Here is an 18990-nt window from a genome sequence, read left to right on the forward strand (position 1 = left end):
GTAGTTGGGATGATAATGGATTAGTAGAACCATTGAAAAGGGTATCGGTCTGATCTGATTCAAAACTGAGGGGCATTAATACACTTCTTAAATTGATTTCATCATCATCTCTCTCACTAATTAATAAATAACGAAATTAGGTAGTAGTAATACCTTACATCTAATAAATAAAATCAAAATTGTGGCTCGGTCCACGAAATTGACGTTGAATTTATACAATTAATACTAATGGCTACAGATTCATGATTCAACAAATAAACATCACATTCATTCATATTCATATACACAATTTTGGTTTGTTACATGAAACACACAGTTTGTGGACCCTTTCATGAGGTTTTCCACAAAACATTTTTTCGCCAAAACTTGGCAAATAAACTAACAAACGGAACGTAAAAAGAAAATTAAAAGAAACACAAGATTTTTGCTTACTTATCATATCACCACGCCTACCAAATTGAATAATTCGCCTGTTTTATGAGTTGATCAAATGGGTGGAAACGGCCCTCCTCTCCGCTACGGAGCGAGGGGGCGAACGGGCGGAGGGGAGCCGGAAAATCTGGACGTCAGAAGGCGCGAACCGGCCAGAGTCGCCGGGAAGCCTCATATAGGCTGCAGCCGAGTGCGTATCATCTAGCCATGCTCCGTTTCTGTATTGCACGATTGCTTTGTATACTAATGGAATCAGCCCCTCCATATTTATTTCTTCTCTCTATCTTTGCTTTCAATATTTGGAGTGTTGGAGTTGTTGGTTTTAAAAAGGGAAGAAAATGAGGTTGGTTGATGACGTGGCGTAGCCCAGCTGTTTACGGCTCACAAGATTAAGCAATTAACACTTGAGCACGAACCTTTGAAACCATTCTTTGAAAACTATACCTTAACCACATTCTCACTACATCTCACCAAACCCCAATTATTTTTTTCTCTTTAATTACTGGATATTGCTCTCTTTTTTTGGTACAATACCTTACATGGATATAGTAGTGGTTAAATTGTCTGAAATAAGATAGACAGATAGTAGTATTTATTCAAATTGACATTTTTACACATGGCTTGTAAAAAAATTGCAACTACAACCACCACTTCAGAGCGTTATTGTTGGAAATTTTGGAATATTATAGTAATTGCTAAATAGAAAAAATAAAAATTGTGGGAAAATTTAAGATGACGTTGTGTTTTCAGCGGACCCCTTGACGAATATTAATTAAATTAGTTAGCCGGTTTAGTGGCAATTCATATCTCAAACAATGTGCTTAATAATTCATATGGGTCAATTTTTAATCCATATAGTTTGTTTGTTGCTCTAATCTTTTCTTTTCTCCTAGCCACATATTGGTCGATTAAGGATATATAAAACAGAATTAGCGTGTAGTCACCAATTTAATTAAAAACATACAATCGTCCTCACTTTTCGTGCAAGTTCACCTTATCGATTGAATATAAACCTTTTAGGCTTTTACAAATAAATATATCAATGAAAACAATAGGCGTCCAAACATATGGCCAGGAGTTTAACACCCAATACTTGTTACTTTCGGAATGAAATTTTAATAATGTAAAAAGATGTAAATTGAAAGTCTTACTTTCAACGAAATTATAATAATGTAAAAAGATGTATCTTACTTTCAACGAAATTATAATAATGTAAAAAGATGTAAATTGGAAGTGCTAGTGGAATATAAGACCGCTTTAATGGTACACTAAAATTTAAAATAAAGTAGGTAATTATGTCTAATGCCACTCTAAAATCAATTTCATTTTTGATTTTATAGTGAAACAAATTCATAAACCTTTTCCAATTTTATGAGTAAAAAAAGCATAATATAGAAAAAATTCTTTAATGTTTAAATTTAGTATATATGGTTGAAATAAAATCATATTTTGATGTGATATTTATACTAAAATGGGTTTGCGTTTGTATAAACAAATATAAAGTGTTTTATAGAAAAATGTGTCAGACATGGTTTAAGTTAGCTAACGTTTTTGCACGTACACCATTGCATTTCATATTGTGAGAAGATAAGCATATCTGTTGTAGATGTGTATGTGTTTATAGTCAACTACTACTGTATATATATTCATTCCCAAATTTTCCAATTCTTGTCACATATAGTACTTAATTATGAATTTTACTGTCCCACTCTTTTTATAATTAAAGACCAAAAATTGAATGAACGTACAGCTTAGATGATGTACAATATCTTTTTTTGTACGTCGCTACACATAAAAAGATTTGAATCATTTAATGCCTAGATATATCATGTGATCGATATGGCTAGTTAGTACGTAGTATATTATGTGATCGATATGGCTAGATATAATAGGAACGATTATGCCAAAAACTGCTTTTATATATATGAATTATTGTCTATAAATAATTTACCATGAATAAGTTTAAACATTTAAATTTTCGCCCTTTAATTCGATCACGAATTTATTCTAAATATTGACGACATCATATATTTTGACAATATAAATGGTGAAAATGATTCATATATTTTTGTTTGAGCACACCTTACCTTATCTTATTTAACTATTACTAAATAAAGTGCAATGATAAAAATGACAAATTGATGAAATACTAAAGCTTGAAATGCCGATACATATCATGAAGCTGATGAGTTACATCAAAGAGGTAGTATGTGCCTCAAGCTATATAATTGACAATGAGTTGTCACCTAATGCCTAATCATACTCTATCCATGATCGTAATTTAGTTAGCCTGCTTTTTATTTCAGCTTCCCTTTCATGTTAAAATTGTAAGTTCAATCTAAAATTTTGATTATCTAATTTTTTTTTTCTTTTTTAAAATTTTCACTTTATTTATGTGCATTAATTTAGTATTTTAATCAATTTTGTTATACCAGTGTGGGGTTTTAAAATGGAAAAAGAAGGAATGTCTCGTCGATGAAAAAACATTTTTATAGAGTAAAAGTATAACTACTACGGTATATTTCAAGGCCAACTCACGCGAACTGAAAATGCATTATTTAGTTGGGTGAACTACATAAATGTACTTAATCTTTCATTTTCGCACATAAATGATACATGATCTTTATTTTATATCGTTTTTCATACCCTGTGACAAAAAATAACCCTGGGTACCAAACATGTGATTTTTTTGTTATGGATGATATTTTTGAAAATTTCAATTAAATAGTACCATGAAATTATTTTTTCTTCCTTTCTTATTTCTTTTTTTTTGAGTGAACTACAAAAATGGTCCCTGGACTATGGGGTTATCTCATAAATGGTCCCTGGACTTTAAAAATATCATAAGCAGTCTCTGGACTAAGGGTTAATATAAAAAAGGGTCGATTTGCACTTGTTTCGAGACGAAAATGCCCTTTTGAGGGGTTTTGGGGGGGTTTGGGCAATTTGGTCTTTTTACACTTTTAACATTTTAAATCTGATATTATTCCAGTTATGTACTAATCTAATATTATTTCAAAATTATCATTCTTCTTTCCTTTGTCATCCTTCACTTTATTTCTTTATTTCAATATTAGATTTAATTTATAAAATTAAATTTTAAATTTTAATTTTTAAATATCAATAAAAATTTTTATTTAAAACTATTAATTCGTGAACACTATAAATATTGATTAAAACTATTAATTTTTGTTATGTAATATAATATTCTGCTGAATTGGAGAAGTACAAAAAAATAATATTAATCATGATGGAAAAATAAGAGCCCCCGTTCGGTTGTTATAATTGCTTGTGATAGAATATTATGAAGTTGACTAAAATTTTTATATAGGAGTATTTTTGTTGAAATTTTCTAGTAATTTTGATTGTTTTCAAATTAATATACGAATATCATATTAGTCTTACATTGGATGCATATTTATTTCAGAATAAATCGTGTTATATGATCTATTTATGATTAAAGCTATTAAATATTGATTAAAACTAAGGCGTTGTCATATCTTATTGATTAAATATTAGACACTATCAAATATTGATTATGCTATTAATTTTTGTTATTTAATCATTTTTATAATTAAAATTTTTTATTGCTATTTAAAAATTGAAATTTAAAATTTAATTTTGTAAAATTAAATGAAATATTGAAATAAAGAAACAAAGTGAAAGATGGTAAAAGTGAAGAAGAATGATAATTTTGAAATAATATCAAATTTAGTACGTAACTGAAATAATATCAGATTTAAAATGTTAAAAGTGTAAAAAGACCAAATTGCCCACCCCCCCCCCCCAAAAAAAAACCCTCAAAAGGGCATTTTCATCTCGAAATAGTGTAAAAGGACCGTTTTTTATATTAACTCTTACTCCAAGGACTGTTGGTGATATTTTTAAAGTCCAGGGACCATTTATGAGATAACCTCATAGTCCAAGGACCATTTTCGTAGTTCACTCTTTTTTTCTTCTTCTTTAAACTTTCTTTTTTCTTCATTTTCTTCTTTCTTTTTTCTTTTTGTCTCTTTAGTTTATGTTTCTTCTTCCTTTTTTTTGCTTTTATCTTCTTTTTCTTCTTTCTTTTTAGATTTTTATACATACATCTAATTGCATTCATAATACAAATCAAGAACAAAATATCTAATTAAAATTATTTAAAGTAATCAAATCAATTGAATATTTTTTATTAAATTACTTTATACTCATTTTAAGGTTGAAACACCTGACTAAAAATATTCAACTCTTTATATTATTATGAATACAATTCACAATTATTATTATTATTACGTAATGTTATATGATTCATAATTTATATAATTATTTATTAATTACTACTAATTTTTAGTAATATAACAATAATAGTATTATAATATAATTGTAACTATAATTATAATTAACTATATTTGAATGATATTAAAAAATAAATTAATTATTAATTTATAACATCAAAATAATAATATTAATATTAATTATAATAATAGTATAAAGAGTGGGGATAATAAGAAAAGATATTATAATATTACTATTGGTACTATTTTTATGTACGCCCAAAATATCTTCTATGACATAAATGAGAATATGTATTTGTTTAGAGGGCATTTTAGAAAGAAAATTGTAACAGGTACTAAAAATGTTATTAATAGGTATCAAAAATGATATAAAATAAAGATGAAATACCATTTATTTGCAAAAGTAAAAGACGTGTAGCTCTATTTAGTTTTAGGAAAATGGGCAAAGAGATTTGCACAAAAATAGAGTGGGAAATCCTTCTAGACACGATATGGAATGTGGCATTAAATAAGTTATAGAGTTGAAAAGCGCATTGGAGAAGGCGATTACTTTGAAAACTACCACATCACATTGGTTCAAAACAGGAAATTAATTCGTAGTTTGATCTGTTAAGATATCGTGTGCAATCTTTTGTCTTTTTATTTTATAAAGGTCACATCATATTTAACGAAACTAATATTGATAAGGAACGGACGTGTTGGGAAGATTAATATTGCAAACATAATTTATATGCGGAACTATAATCCTAGCACATAAGTACCATCTTATGTCTAAATAACTAAAATTAAATGTGTGAATATTCACTAATTTGCTTTGTAATTAGGCCGTCGTTTATTATTAAAAAAAGTAATTAAATGACATCCACCCCTTCTTTTCTGTTTGTGTGATTGCTCAAATAAATATAGACCTAGAAGCTTCTTTCTTTATTTTATTTAAATATTGCTTGTTTATTCGATCTGCAAATATTCCATGATCCATCTGCAATTATATGCAATCCTTTTTATATATAGGAGTATTATTTAATAAGAGTTGTGTGTTAATAAAATAGGATTGATGTGTGCCGGGATTAGATTAATCTTGCCACCATAGTTCGATATTCAAATTTACCCAGATATTTAATGTTTTCTTATTGAGTTGTAACTATTTAATTAATGTTAATACGCGTTTAATGATAAAATTATTCCATGTTTAAGTTGAGACGGACAAAAAATGACAACTTGGTCGGCTATATCAAAATAAAATTAAGGGTGTTCAACAATTTGATCGCTTAGAAGATTCATTTAGAATATTACATTTAATTTGACTTCCAACTGAATTTTGTATGGTTTTCCCTCCTGGTGAGGTCATTTCTTGCATCATCAATTGAATAATAATAATAGTAACAATGAATAATTTAAGGAGAAAAACAAGAAATATCTATATAATTAATACTCCTATGTATCCTGATCATAACATGCAGTTTCATTCTAACACTTTTGAATTTAACTCGATCGATATTATAATAAGAAAAATTATGTCTCAAATAATATCGCAGGTTAAGTCTAGTTTGATGATATTTTTTGTGGATCCAAACATAAAGTTATAAAAATGCCACTGGAATATTTATCTAGATAGGAAAACTGTTTAGAATTTTTATTATTGTTTTAATTTTTGCATCTGTAAAAAAACATACTCCAACATATATTTTCCTAAAAAAGAAGAACAGTATCAATATCAGTATTTACCATAGAAATCAGAAGAAGAAGGACCTTGGAAAATTTTGGCAGTACATAATAAGAGTAAATCGAACAAACACATATAAATTTTAATTAATTCAATCAAAACATGTAACGTGGAAATTGTATTAGTAGTATTATTTTAAAACAAAAGGCTAGGCCCAGGGCAACTTTCGCAACGTGAGCCCAATTAACACTATTAGTTTTTGGGCTGAAAGATAAGGCACATAAATTATGAGTTAGCCTTCATTCATAGAATAATTTAATTCTATTCATAACCACACTTTTTTCTTACTATTATGGGGCTTGATTTAAAATAATAGTATTAAAATATTTAAAATGTGTAGTTTTTCCCTTATAAATTACTACAACCTTTATAATAAAAAAAATTAACTTTTCATCGTGTCTCTAAAATCTACAAAAATATGGAATTCAATTTTACATCGCCTCATGCCCCAATCCCCAACCCATTACCCCTATTGGCGGCCCAAGATTCATCATATACACGACTTATTAAAAAAATATATAGTACGAGTAGTTTTTTTTTAATTGCAATAATTGATGAAAAACAAATATGTACATGTACCCAATATATTGATTAAATAAAGAATTAAAATTTCTATATAATGAATTCATATATGCACAGTGTAAAATTAAAATATTAAACGATTTCAGTCTAAAAAACTTGTAGTAGTTCAGTAAGTGAATCCGTGAACTCTTTATAACCAGTCACCAATTTAACTTTCTTGTTTGCAATATATTATAGTTTTTACTTTTTAGCTAATATTTTGAAATTGATCCCAAAAATATGTTTTGCCAAAGTAGAGAATGATGGGATAACTTTATGTTGGTCGGGCCTCGGATGCTACATATAATTTCCTTTGTCTATTGGAACAATTGCAATGTTCGTTTCATGATTATTGGTTTCCGAATCATCGCTAATGGCATTACATGATAATAGAGTGTATCAATATTTATTTTTATATTAAAATTAAGATCAAACTAAAATTATTAGATTAGGATGACCAACTGCATAAAATTGCACCATGTAGCAGATTTATATAATTAATTTATGCAGTAATGGGTAACCTTGGACTTAAAAATCTCAAAATATTCCTACTAACTTAAATTTTACTCCCTGTGTCATTAAAAAATATGAACTATTTCATTATTTATCCATCTCAAAAAAGTATAAACTTTCTAATATTTGAATAGTTAAACAACACATTACCCCTACACATTATTTTAGTTACAATTTATACCATAACACTACATTATTAATGATGTGGAGCCCACTCTCTACTAACAATATTCTTTATCTCTCTCTTACTTTACCAATTATACATTAAACTTGTAGTGAACAATATATTTTTATTTTTGATATTAAACTTTCAATATTAACATATTTAATTATATCACGTTGTGCTATAATTTGATCCTAAAATAGTCAAATATGTTGAATAAATTTATCAAAATCGAAAAGTACTCATGTCAATAACTCTCGTTTATTCAATTAAGTCCATTCAATATAATTGTTGTGATTTTCTTAAATGTGCACTTAAACCAAGATAGGCTAGGGCTATAGGATATCTATAACATTTTCAGGGATATTGGATCATGTTTTAGGAGGGGAAAAGAAATAGGAAGCATAAGTATGAGATATCACCCACAAAATTTGTAGCTCATTGGATACCCTCCAAGGAATGCATGATGCAATAATAATGTTTGCCAACACTTTTTAATAGTCTGCTTGGATTACACTCCTTATGTTTCCACCAATCACAAAAGTCCACTCCTAAATTATTTGTTCCTTTTTTTAATTAATTATCCAACAAACCCAAAAATCATATGGTCCACTATCTATGCATTTTACCATATGACTCCACACTAACCATACTGGTACCATATTTTCTTCATTTGTCCCCACAATAAAGTAGTACAAGTATATATATGTATTGCCTATATCGATATGCACCTTTCGTTACGATCATATCTACATTTCTTAAATAATAGTACGTCAACTACAAATAAAATATATCACCGGTCCATTTGATTTTATTTAATAACATAATTATGAATAAGACATGAGATAATGAGTTGCTAATAAGCTTTTTTCCTATTTACTAAAATATATATATGCAATTGCACTCATTATTCATTAGAGTAGTTGCAGTATCACTAGGAGCATCCACAATAGGATGGACACTTTGGCTAGACACTTTTACATTTTTTGTCCATAGCCATTTTTATTTGTCCACAACCACAAAAAAAAAGTTTTCGTAGCAATAGCGGACACTTTTTTTAGCCACATTTCACTTTATTTTATTTGTTGTATATTTTAATTCAGTTACAATTAAACTTATCGGACAAAAAATAATTAGATAAAAACGGCAAATAAAACAAATTAAAATTGAAAACTAAATTTTCGTTGGATTAAAGTAAGAGGAAAATTACAACGAAAATTTGATCTACGGAAAATCACACATGTTTTTCACGCTACGCGCCTCTCCTACGTGCCCAGACCTCTTCAATCAAATCGACCTGGAATTGCTCATGTGCTGTGCTCCTGCGTATATCAGCGAAACGTTGGATCAGATATTCATTACTACGTGGTACACCCATCTGTATCGGCGCGGAGGCAACGCCGTGACTTGTACTTGCACCATCTTCCGGTGCCCAACGTTCTGCAGCAAATCCTTCATCTTCTATTATCATATTGTGCAATATGATACATGCTAACATAATATTCGCGACATCATCTTCGTGCCAAACTCGTGCCGGGCAACGTATAATGGCCCATCGCGCTTGGAGCACACCAAAAGCTCACTCAACATCTTTCCTAACGACCTCTTGTTTTCGCGCAAAATATTGTCTCCTCGCTCCAGCCGGTTGGCGATGTGTCTTGACGAATACGGGCCAACAAGGGTATATTCCATCTGCCAAATAGTATCCCCTGCGATACTGCGTGCCGTTTGCTACGAAACTAATCTCTGGACCCTCTCCGACGATGACGAATCTCACGAGGGATCGCCGCCGCCGCCTCATCCTCCTCGTCGGCTTCCCTCTGCACCTCTTGAATCAAAGAATCCCATGCTTCATTCCACAAATCATCCATAAATAGCAATGGCAATCCACAAATTTTTAGAGATAGAAAAATTGGATAGAAAGTGAAATGGGTGTGAAGATGTGTGTGGAGAGAAGATGAAAATGGGAGGATATTTATAATAAAAATAATTAAAAATTCGAAATTAAAAAAAAAAGGAAATCGGCGACCGCTGCGTTTCTCTCTCCTCCGGCTCATCCTCGGCGCATTCGGGGCGAAAGCCCTTCCGCCCACAAAAGTCGTCCACCTCCGGGGTGGCCTCTTCCGCCACAGTAGACAGGCGCGGCTTAGCCGCGATCGGGGCGCCCGGCGCGGCGCCCCTACCGTGGATGCTCTAAAGACAATAAAATGGTAGGCTTGTTTGACAGGATTCTACTATAAGAAAATAATTTAATTATTAATTTTAGCAGTGAGTAATATTACCGATCGAATTCAATGAAAAACTGATAAAAATAATTGAGAAAAAGAAAAAGAAAATGATTAAACTACTGTTACTAACTTCATTAGATAGAAAAATTACCATAATACATAAATACAAAACTATTTTTTATGGACTAATGGAGTGCAATTTTTGATAGTTCTAATTTTTTAGAATTTTTACTTATCTAGATACTTATAATTTTTTTTTATTATTTTAATTAAATATATGCTAGTATTAGTATTACTAATAATTTTTATATTATTTTTAGTAATATTATTTTATAACATAATAAATGAAATCTTAATATGATTTTTTAGAATTCTGATACTTTGTATAGTATCCTATTATTATTATTATCACTATTATTTTCTCAATAATAATTTATTAAGAAAAATGTGATGTGAATTTGAGATTTATAGACTATATATTTGTAATATGCTTTAAATTATAATAATTATTAATTTTTTTAAATTAATAATTCCATTTAGGAAAATCTTATTTTAATTAAGAGGAAAAAATGATGCATATTATAATTTAATTATTAGTACATCTATTAGTTAAGTGAATCCAACTAATCAATATAAGTTCATAATTCAAATTATTTTCTTTTGTAATTTTGAACACATTATAAGTAAATAATCAAAAATAATAACTCATGATTCATATTCTCCAACAGAAGTCGCACATAAAGATTATTCTATCAATTCAACTTGTTTATCAACAAAGCCACCATATCAGAATGCATGAATAAGACCTGACCTCTTTACTTCCAGCAGAGAAAGAACAAAAAAAATATGATCACCAAAATTGACTTTTAGATCCACCAAGTTGTCCAAGTTCAACTTATAAAATATAAAAATATAGCTACATAAATTATTCCCTACAGGCTAAACTTACTTGCCATAACTAATTAGACGTGCCATCTTCAACGGCAAAACCAAAAAAAAAAAAAAAAAAAAAAAAAAAAAAAACAACTGTTCTCGATTTAAAGTTGACCTTCCGATCATTTCCAACTTTAACCTTTTCTCGATTTAAATTTATGTAAATTTTTAGTATCCTGCAGCATTAGGAAAACTCACAATGAGTGTATAATTAATTAATACTCTCTTAGGCGATATTTACCTACTTATAATGACTTCTGCTATTATAGAAAAGGTAGGTATTAGTGGTGAAGAAATAATTAGCGTTTAGTAAAAGGATATGCCGCCACCCCTTTTTATAATTAAAAATATTAGAGGATAAATAATTGAGGGGGAAAGTAAGAAAGAGACGTGTGAAGCTTTAGTAACCTTTGTAGTTACTTAGATAACTTATTGTTTGTTAACCTTTGGTTTAAGCTAAGTGGTAGATGTTTGTTCATACTTGACAAGTTGAAATAAATTTCCCTGTGGTTTAATTTCTTACCATATGAAAATTGACTGATTTAATATTCATAACTTGGGATGCTCTATCTAGTGAAGTTTAATTATATGTAGAGTGCAAAAAGTCGACTCACTTAACATCATACCCACAAGTTGTGCTCTAAATAAATTTGATTTATGTATACTAAAAAGGTAGTAAATTGCATTTTGTATATCAAATATGATTGACTCGATTTGATGACTGAATTTGCCAATAATTTTTTATTTGATTTTGTGGTCTTAGGGGAAATACTTTGTGTGAGTAGATTGGTGGTTGAGTCGTTGGTGCAGTTAAACTCAGACACGTGTCTACAAGATGAGAACGATGAATATTTTTGGATGGAATGTTCATAATCAATTTCGAAAAAGTAGTTTAATTCATCATCCATCATCTTGTACGTATGAAAAAATTAGGAGTATAAAATTCAAATGGTAGTCACGTATTTTATTAATAATTGAACCTATAGAAAAAATCCGAACCAATTATAGTATATATAAAGTGTAAATGAATTATACACAAAGATAAAACATAAAATATCATACTATAATTGAGCATATTAATGAGCGCAAAATGTATGATACATGTATAAGTTGACTTCGCAACAGATACTTAACCAGATTGGAATTGGACTGCAGGCATTATTGTCTTATGAGTTTCGTGTAGTTCGCTGATTGGACAGCCGGATTAATAATATTAATTAATATCCAAAATAGCAACAATTATTAAAAATATTTAACCAATGCACGTAATTACGAACGGCTTCTCTTTTTATTGGCGAAGAATGTAATTCTTTTATTTGGTAGTACGACTTACAGAAAAATAAATTTTTCTAAAACTTTTAGTACATCATGTAAACTCTACTTATTCAATGTTTCTAAACAAACTCGAAAGATACATTTTTGAGTAACACTAATATTTTAAACATGGACTTTTGCATCACATAAATTTTTTTAAATATCTAATTTTTTTTATTATAAAGACATTATTAATTTATTATGACCTGGCAAGTGCCCAGTTTAGAGATGATGGAGTCTTGTTTTAATGTGTAGTATTGGCTTGTAGTAGTATCTAATTAATGGAGTATAAATATATGTAAATTTTATATTATAGCTACTCAAGAGGTCCAGCGCATGCATTTATAATTTTTTACAAATATAAAAGTAATTTAAAGTGGGCCAGGATCCATTCATTTCAACTTTAGGAAAACGACAAGAAAGAATAAAAAAAAAGGGCTTGACTCAATCACAGGCAGCCCACTCACTCTCTGGGCCATTAGCCCGATTTGAACTACACCTAATTAAAAAAAACAAATACACCTCCTCTGACTGTATATTTTGACGTGTGCATATTTATATAATTTTTTAATTAAATTCTATGAATAAAAGTAGCTCTTAAAAGTCTTCCCACCAAAAAAGCAAAAGCTATCGCCTTGTTCTTCAATTAGATTCTCATTCCACTGTATCATCGTCCCAATACCCACGCCCAAATTCCACTTCCATACACCTTAAATTTCTGTTTGATAATCGGAAATGGAGGTTAACGAGTTTGAACTCTATCACGATTCTATCAATTGAACTGCTGTTTCAGTGTAAGTTTCATTACTAGTTTTATGGTGCATTGATGAATTAGGATCATCATAACAACTATCTGCTTTGGTCTTTGCGTTAATTGTTATATTTTCAGTTAAATTTACTTGTGTTTAGGGAGAGAGATGTAGAAAATTAGCAGCATCTATAAATGGATATTGATGAATCCATTTTTTACTTTAGCTTATATCCGGATAAGTAGTCAGAAAAGGAAAAAGGTGCATAGAGTTACATCATTTGAAGTGAGGAAAATATTTTTAGTTGGTATTCTGCTCTTATAATCTAAAGTGAAGCTCAGTTTAAGCATTTCATGGATATATTTTGATGTTTTCTTCCAGTTGAGCGTTTTTTCTGTCACAATCACAGGCTACATGTTTTTAATTGGATTATTATTCTGAATTTGCCTGAATTTTTGGAGCTGACATGACTGTGTTGTTACTAATCTGATTAGAAACGTAGAAATACCACTTCTTTCCTATTTCCTGTCTGATTTCATGAATTTCATCTTACTTCTCAGGCTCTCAGATAGTTCCACCTGTAATTGCAGTTCCTGAGTTTTGTGCCAGTTTATATCTCCCAAGAAAACAGCTTTTGGTTTTGTTTTGGTTGCACACTAGCAACCTTTTCGCTACAGCAATTCTTGGTGTTTCACTTGAGTGGTTTGAAGGCTTTTTCCAGCCTTTTATTCTCGATTGGTAGCTGTCTCGCAAATAAACCGGTTACAAGATCATGGAATTTTCTTGCGGAGAATTCTGTATTCTTTCTTCCCATTGATTTTCTCCTTCTGTAATCCTTGTCCCAACCCATAGAAGTTGAAGAAATGTTGGATTTAGACAAACCGGTGGAGCCACCAATGAAACGAAGAGCCGGTCTATGGATTGTACAAGCAGGACGAGGGTCATATCGTGGAAGTTAGTGATTGATCTGTTCTAACTGCTTGGCTGATTTTTGTTGCAACGTATTTTAATTTTTTCGGTAACATAATAATCAATGGGGAGTAGATTTTTGCGGCCATTCCTCCAATCTCTTTGCTGCAATTCTCCTTGGAATTATGCAGTGTTCTGGAAGCTTAATCATCATGATGAAATGTAAGTCAACTGTCCACCTGAATTCTTGTGTTTCTTCTCCTGAGCTGTTATTCAGCATTTTTGTTGTTTTAGGATAATAAAGACAAAGAGTAGGAATTGTTCCAACATTTTCTTAGAAATTGTAAGTTTTTGCATAATTGGAAAAAAGTTCACTCATGTAGTATACTATGAATAGTGAGTGCATGTTGAGAAGTTTGAAATTACATTTCCTGGCCTGCTTAGTGTCTTTCCCTGAGCTTGACAGAATCATGAGTAGTATATACAGTGTGGAAACTTCTTGTGCTTTATTTTGGATCTTCAACTGACAGAGAGTTTAAATAAGTAAACAATAGGCAAACTTTCTCCCATGGTTTTCAATTTCATCAACTATCCATTTATCTGGACTATGGTCACAACAATTTTGCATCTCTAGATTAGTACTATTAATTAATATGTCAATGTGTTATTCAAAACTTATCTATGCTCTGGATTCGTATACTTTTGTTCATCTTCAGTATCATTTGTTTGGTTAACTTGCATTCACTTTTACTGTACAGAAGTTGCCTATTTTTGAAATGATATTTGCTGTTTTTGCATCAATTATCCTTTTTTCTCATGGTATATATATTACTCCTACTTCAACAACATCATGCCCAAGCAGAGTGCTTTAATATCAATGCCTGTGTTACGTATTAAAAAAAGTTGTAAACAATTTTGAAAACCAAACAAATTTACTTCTCAGGACTTTGTCATGGGAAGATGGCTTTTGTGACATGTTAAAGCAAAGTGATGCCATGGCAAGCCCGGTAGAAGATTTGTACTTCAAAAACTCAAATATGATTTTATCACCGGCTTTAACGCCAAGTCTGCTTGATGGAACTCCTGGCGACTATCTAGTTGGATATGCAATAGCTGAAATGTCGCATTCTTCTCATGTCGTGGGGAGCGGGTAACTTTAACGATCCCACTTCTTGTGTGCATTTTATTTTATGTATTCATTACATTAACTTACTGCTCTTAGTGCAATGAGATGGGCATTATCATTTGTTCTTTCCTCGTCATGTTTGAGGTGTAATGAATTAGCTCTATTCAGCAAAGAACAGGGGATTTGCACATAAATGGGTGTTTTTTCATTCATCGAATACTACCACTTATCATCTAAACTCATAATATGCAATCAAACAGGGTTGTTGGCGAAGCAGCTGTAAAGGGAAATGCTAGCTGGATATATGCAGACAGCATACAAGCTGATGTTTTGAATTCCATCTTAGTTTCTAAGGTCTATCTTTGGATACAATGTGCAATCTGTTGGTGCTTTATTTATTATTTATTCAAGTTGAAACAGACATTTATTGCCTTCTCTTTTTTTTTATTTAACAGTATCCAGATGAATGGCTGCTTCAATTTGCGGCCGGCATAAAGGTTAGTAAATTGATGATTTAGGTTATGGTGTTCATATTTTTCCAATTTGTATCTGATGACTGATACAGCATTTTATGTCTTAACTAAAAAGTAAAAAATAGTGGATTAAAACCTTTAAACTATTATCTGTTTAAAATAAGAAACTTTAAACCATTATATGATGATGCTATGCAATGCTCTTGCAGACAATATTACTTCTGCCTGTAATTCCTGATGGAGTTCTACAGCTTGGATCAACTGAAATGGTGCGTATTCTGTTTCATATTATTGATATTTTCTGCCGTTTCTTCTATAACTGTAGTATTTTCTGTTGTATTACTTGTAGCAAATAATTTAGGATTCACAATTTTTATGGTCACTAAATGACATTTCTTTCTGTTTCTATTTTGAAATTAGTTAGTTCCTGGACATCCAATCAACTTCTCTGTCTCTGTTCCCTATTGCTCTTTTGTTTTTCCTCCCGTTTCCATTTCTTGTTTTACTTACCTCTTCTTGGATTTTAATCAGTAATTGTGTCTTCTAACTTAATTTGCTATTTAACAAATCAGGTGTCTGAAGATGCAGTGCTAGTTGCGTATCTCAAAAATAAGTTTGAGCTGCATAAACAAAGCAATGGATATATTCAACAGATCTCCTCGATGTCTACTTTCATGGATTATTTAGAGGAGCCATCAACCATTACCACAGAAACAGTAACTGTGGATCAAAATTCTATTCATGCTGTAGAAGATTTATACCCAATTGAAAATCAGACTGTGCCGGTGTTCATGTTCCATGATTTATACAACTCATCTGAGAGGCATGTAGAAGATAACCATGAGAATGCGGCTGAAGGAGAAATGAATCCGCAACCAATGGGTATAATTCATGTACCTGAGCCATTTCAATTGTCACATGCAGATTATATAGACGGAATCTCAAAATATATTCATGAAGAAAGACTTTGGGTATCTCCTTATTCCTATGAGTTGAATAGGAGGACGTGTGGGGATCTTGTGAATGAATTAATGGATTACAAATTTGAGGAAGGTGGAACTGAACTAACATGCATAGGCAATGACTTTGATAATGGCATTTCTGAGAGTGGAAGCAACCTTTTCAACTTCCATGAGGCCTCCGGACTGGGCAAAGCTCTTGGGGGAGTTATACAGAATAAAACTCATGAACATATTTATGGCGAGTCTATCTTGAGTCAAGATGTTGCTTTCCACTCCTTTGGTGAAAGAGTGCCCTCTGGCACTGTGGATGTGTCAGGTGTAGAGTCTGTTGGATTTCTTGTGAAACACATGGAAGTGGAGCACCTCTCCGAAACTGTTGTTGCTAATTTAAGCAATGGTTTTGATGATAATTCATCTGACAAGTCCATCATTACCACAGTAAATATGCCATCTCATGGTTTATACAAAGCTCGTGCTCATTCCAAACACAGTGCTTCTTCAGTAGAAAGCAAGATTAGTTCACTCTCTGATAAGCAGCAACCCAGAAAGGGACATGATCCTGTGAACAAAAGAAAATTATCAAGATTATCAACTACCTGCAAGAAAAGGACACATAGTGGTGATAATCAAAGGCCTCGACCACGTGATAGGCAGTTGATTCAAGACAGGATCAAGGAGCTAAGGGAGCTCGTACCAAATGGTGAAAAGGCAAGTTCTGTTTGCATTTGCAATTGATCCTTCATACTCTCCTTTCCAAATAGCTGTTAACCTCTTTGCCATTATGAATGCAGGGTAGCATCGATGGACTCCTGGACAAGACCATAAAGCACATGCTATTTTTAAGAAATGTGACCAATCAGGCAGATAAGTTGAGGCACCCAATTCTGGAAGAGGTAAGAATCTTGTAATGACCTATGTATGCTGTTGTTACATAGGGTCGGACTTTGAATGCTTCCTGATTTGTCTATCTGTACTCCCATTTCAATGAAATTTATGCATCTTTGGAAAACTATTGTCCTTTTCCACAGTGCAGTGGGTTGGCAGTTGTAGAACTTTAATGTTCAGTTTCCTTTTCAGGAAGTTGGTGACAATACAACAAAACCAGCTGAAGTCAAGTGTAGCCATCGAGATGGGGCAAGCTGGGCTGTGGAACTAGGAAACGAGCAACATTTTTGCCCCATAATTGTGAAAGATCTAGACCATCCTAGACACATGCTTATAGAGGTATGCCTATTTTAAATGCTTGTGCTCTTTTAAAAGGCAAGAAATGCAACGCCGTGTTCTGCTTTATTGCTATTGTGATCCATCTATACCACTGAAGTTTGACAGCTTCCTCACATCTTTCCCTTTAACCAGATGGTCTGCACTGATCATGATCGCTTTCTAGAGATTGCTGATGTTATTCATCGTCTAAAACTAACCATCCTCAAAGGTGTGATGGAGAAAACTGCTGATAATTCATCATGGGCTCGCTTCATTGTTGAGGTATTGCTTTGATACAAACATAAAAGTTTCATTGTTGAAAAGTATACTGTAATTGTTGATGGACTGCAAAAGGATAAAAGTTCCATAGGTTCATGCCAAGCAGAGAACACTACAGTCTCTAAGTGACTCATATTTGGTTATAGAATGAAGTCATGAACAATTGAAAATTGATGATTGGATAATTGAGTTTTCAAATCCATCCACTTCTCCTTATGAAAAACTCTCCAATTACAAACACCATTATATCCGCCCTATCAAGAACCTCGGTTTTTTGCTTCATTCGAGTTGGTCATGCTAGTTATGTCGTCTTGAAGCCTACTTTCATTTTGGGTAGGACGTCAAATATGTTGGTTCAATTAACAGCCTAGTCTCCATTGCAGACCTCAGGAAGCTTCCATCGGCTAGATATATTTTGGCCATTGATGCAACTCCAAAAAGATCCCGCGCCTATCTCAACTAGCACCTAAGCTTGTCTGCCCAGATCGTTGGACTGTCTTGTACGTAATGGGAGGTGCACGGAATCATTGCAGTTTGGTTTGATCTATAACATAACTGCTTGGAAGATGTTGGGAGAAAGTAGCTGCATATGTATATTAGGTAATTAGAAATCTGCAGAATTGATTGCTATCTTTTAACACTTATGTTAATTGATTATCAGACTGTCTGTTTAAATTTAGAAAATGAAAACTTGCATAAATCTTGAGCTGGTTGAAAGTGAAACATGGATTGTCTAATTTAAGTTTTAAACGCTTTGTGAAGTACAAAAGCAAACAAGAAATGCAGCACGATCAACACACACTTTGCTTTATAAATCGAGAAAAAAGAATGTGTGTCTCCCATAGCAAGACATTGCCCATCTTTTTATTTAAAGTAGCCAACCCACAATCCTCATTTTATGATAGATTATTGAATTAAAAGCATGAATTTTTCGGTCGAGTCTAACATGGGATATTGTGCTCCTTTGCCAACAATATATGATGCTGGACGTGCTCTAAGTTTTGCAAGGATTCTTGAATTTCAAGATTAGTTTACGAATTACAATGATTTTTCTATCATTCTATTTCGTTAGTGCATGCAATGGAATGATTAAGTTAATCAAACATTAAGACATACATGTCAATATTCAAAAGGTTTATCTCCTT

General features: G+C 31.7%; 2 protein-coding genes across 2 annotated transcripts; one reads left to right on the forward strand and one right to left on the reverse strand.

Moving 5' to 3' along the window:
• Nucleotides 1–246: 246 nt before the first annotated feature.
• LOC125224229 lies at nt 247–799 on the reverse strand. The gene has a single exon (XM_048127593.1). It carries the CDS (start codon nt 695–697, stop codon nt 476–478), a length of 222 nt encoding a protein of 73 aa, XP_047983550.1. The 5' UTR covers nt 698–799; the 3' UTR covers nt 247–475.
• Nucleotides 800–12748: 11949 nt separating this feature from the next.
• Nucleotides 12749–18568, forward strand: LOC125223768 (transcription factor EMB1444-like). Its single transcript, XM_048127061.1, has 11 exons — nt 12749–12938; nt 13454–14024; nt 14746–14952; nt 15189–15282; nt 15384–15425; nt 15611–15670; nt 15974–17071; nt 17155–17256; nt 17441–17587; nt 17720–17848; nt 18229–18568. Exons 2-11 carry the CDS (start codon nt 13927–13929, stop codon nt 18313–18315), a joined length of 2064 nt encoding a protein of 687 aa, XP_047983018.1. The 5' UTR covers nt 12749–12938; nt 13454–13926; the 3' UTR covers nt 18316–18568.
• Nucleotides 18569–18990: the final 422 nt, after the last annotated feature.

Source organism: Salvia hispanica, chromosome 4, assembly GCF_023119035.1.
Source record: "Salvia hispanica cultivar TCC Black 2014 chromosome 4, UniMelb_Shisp_WGS_1.0, whole genome shotgun sequence".
NCBI lineage: Eukaryota > Viridiplantae > Streptophyta > Magnoliopsida > Lamiales > Lamiaceae > Salvia > Salvia hispanica.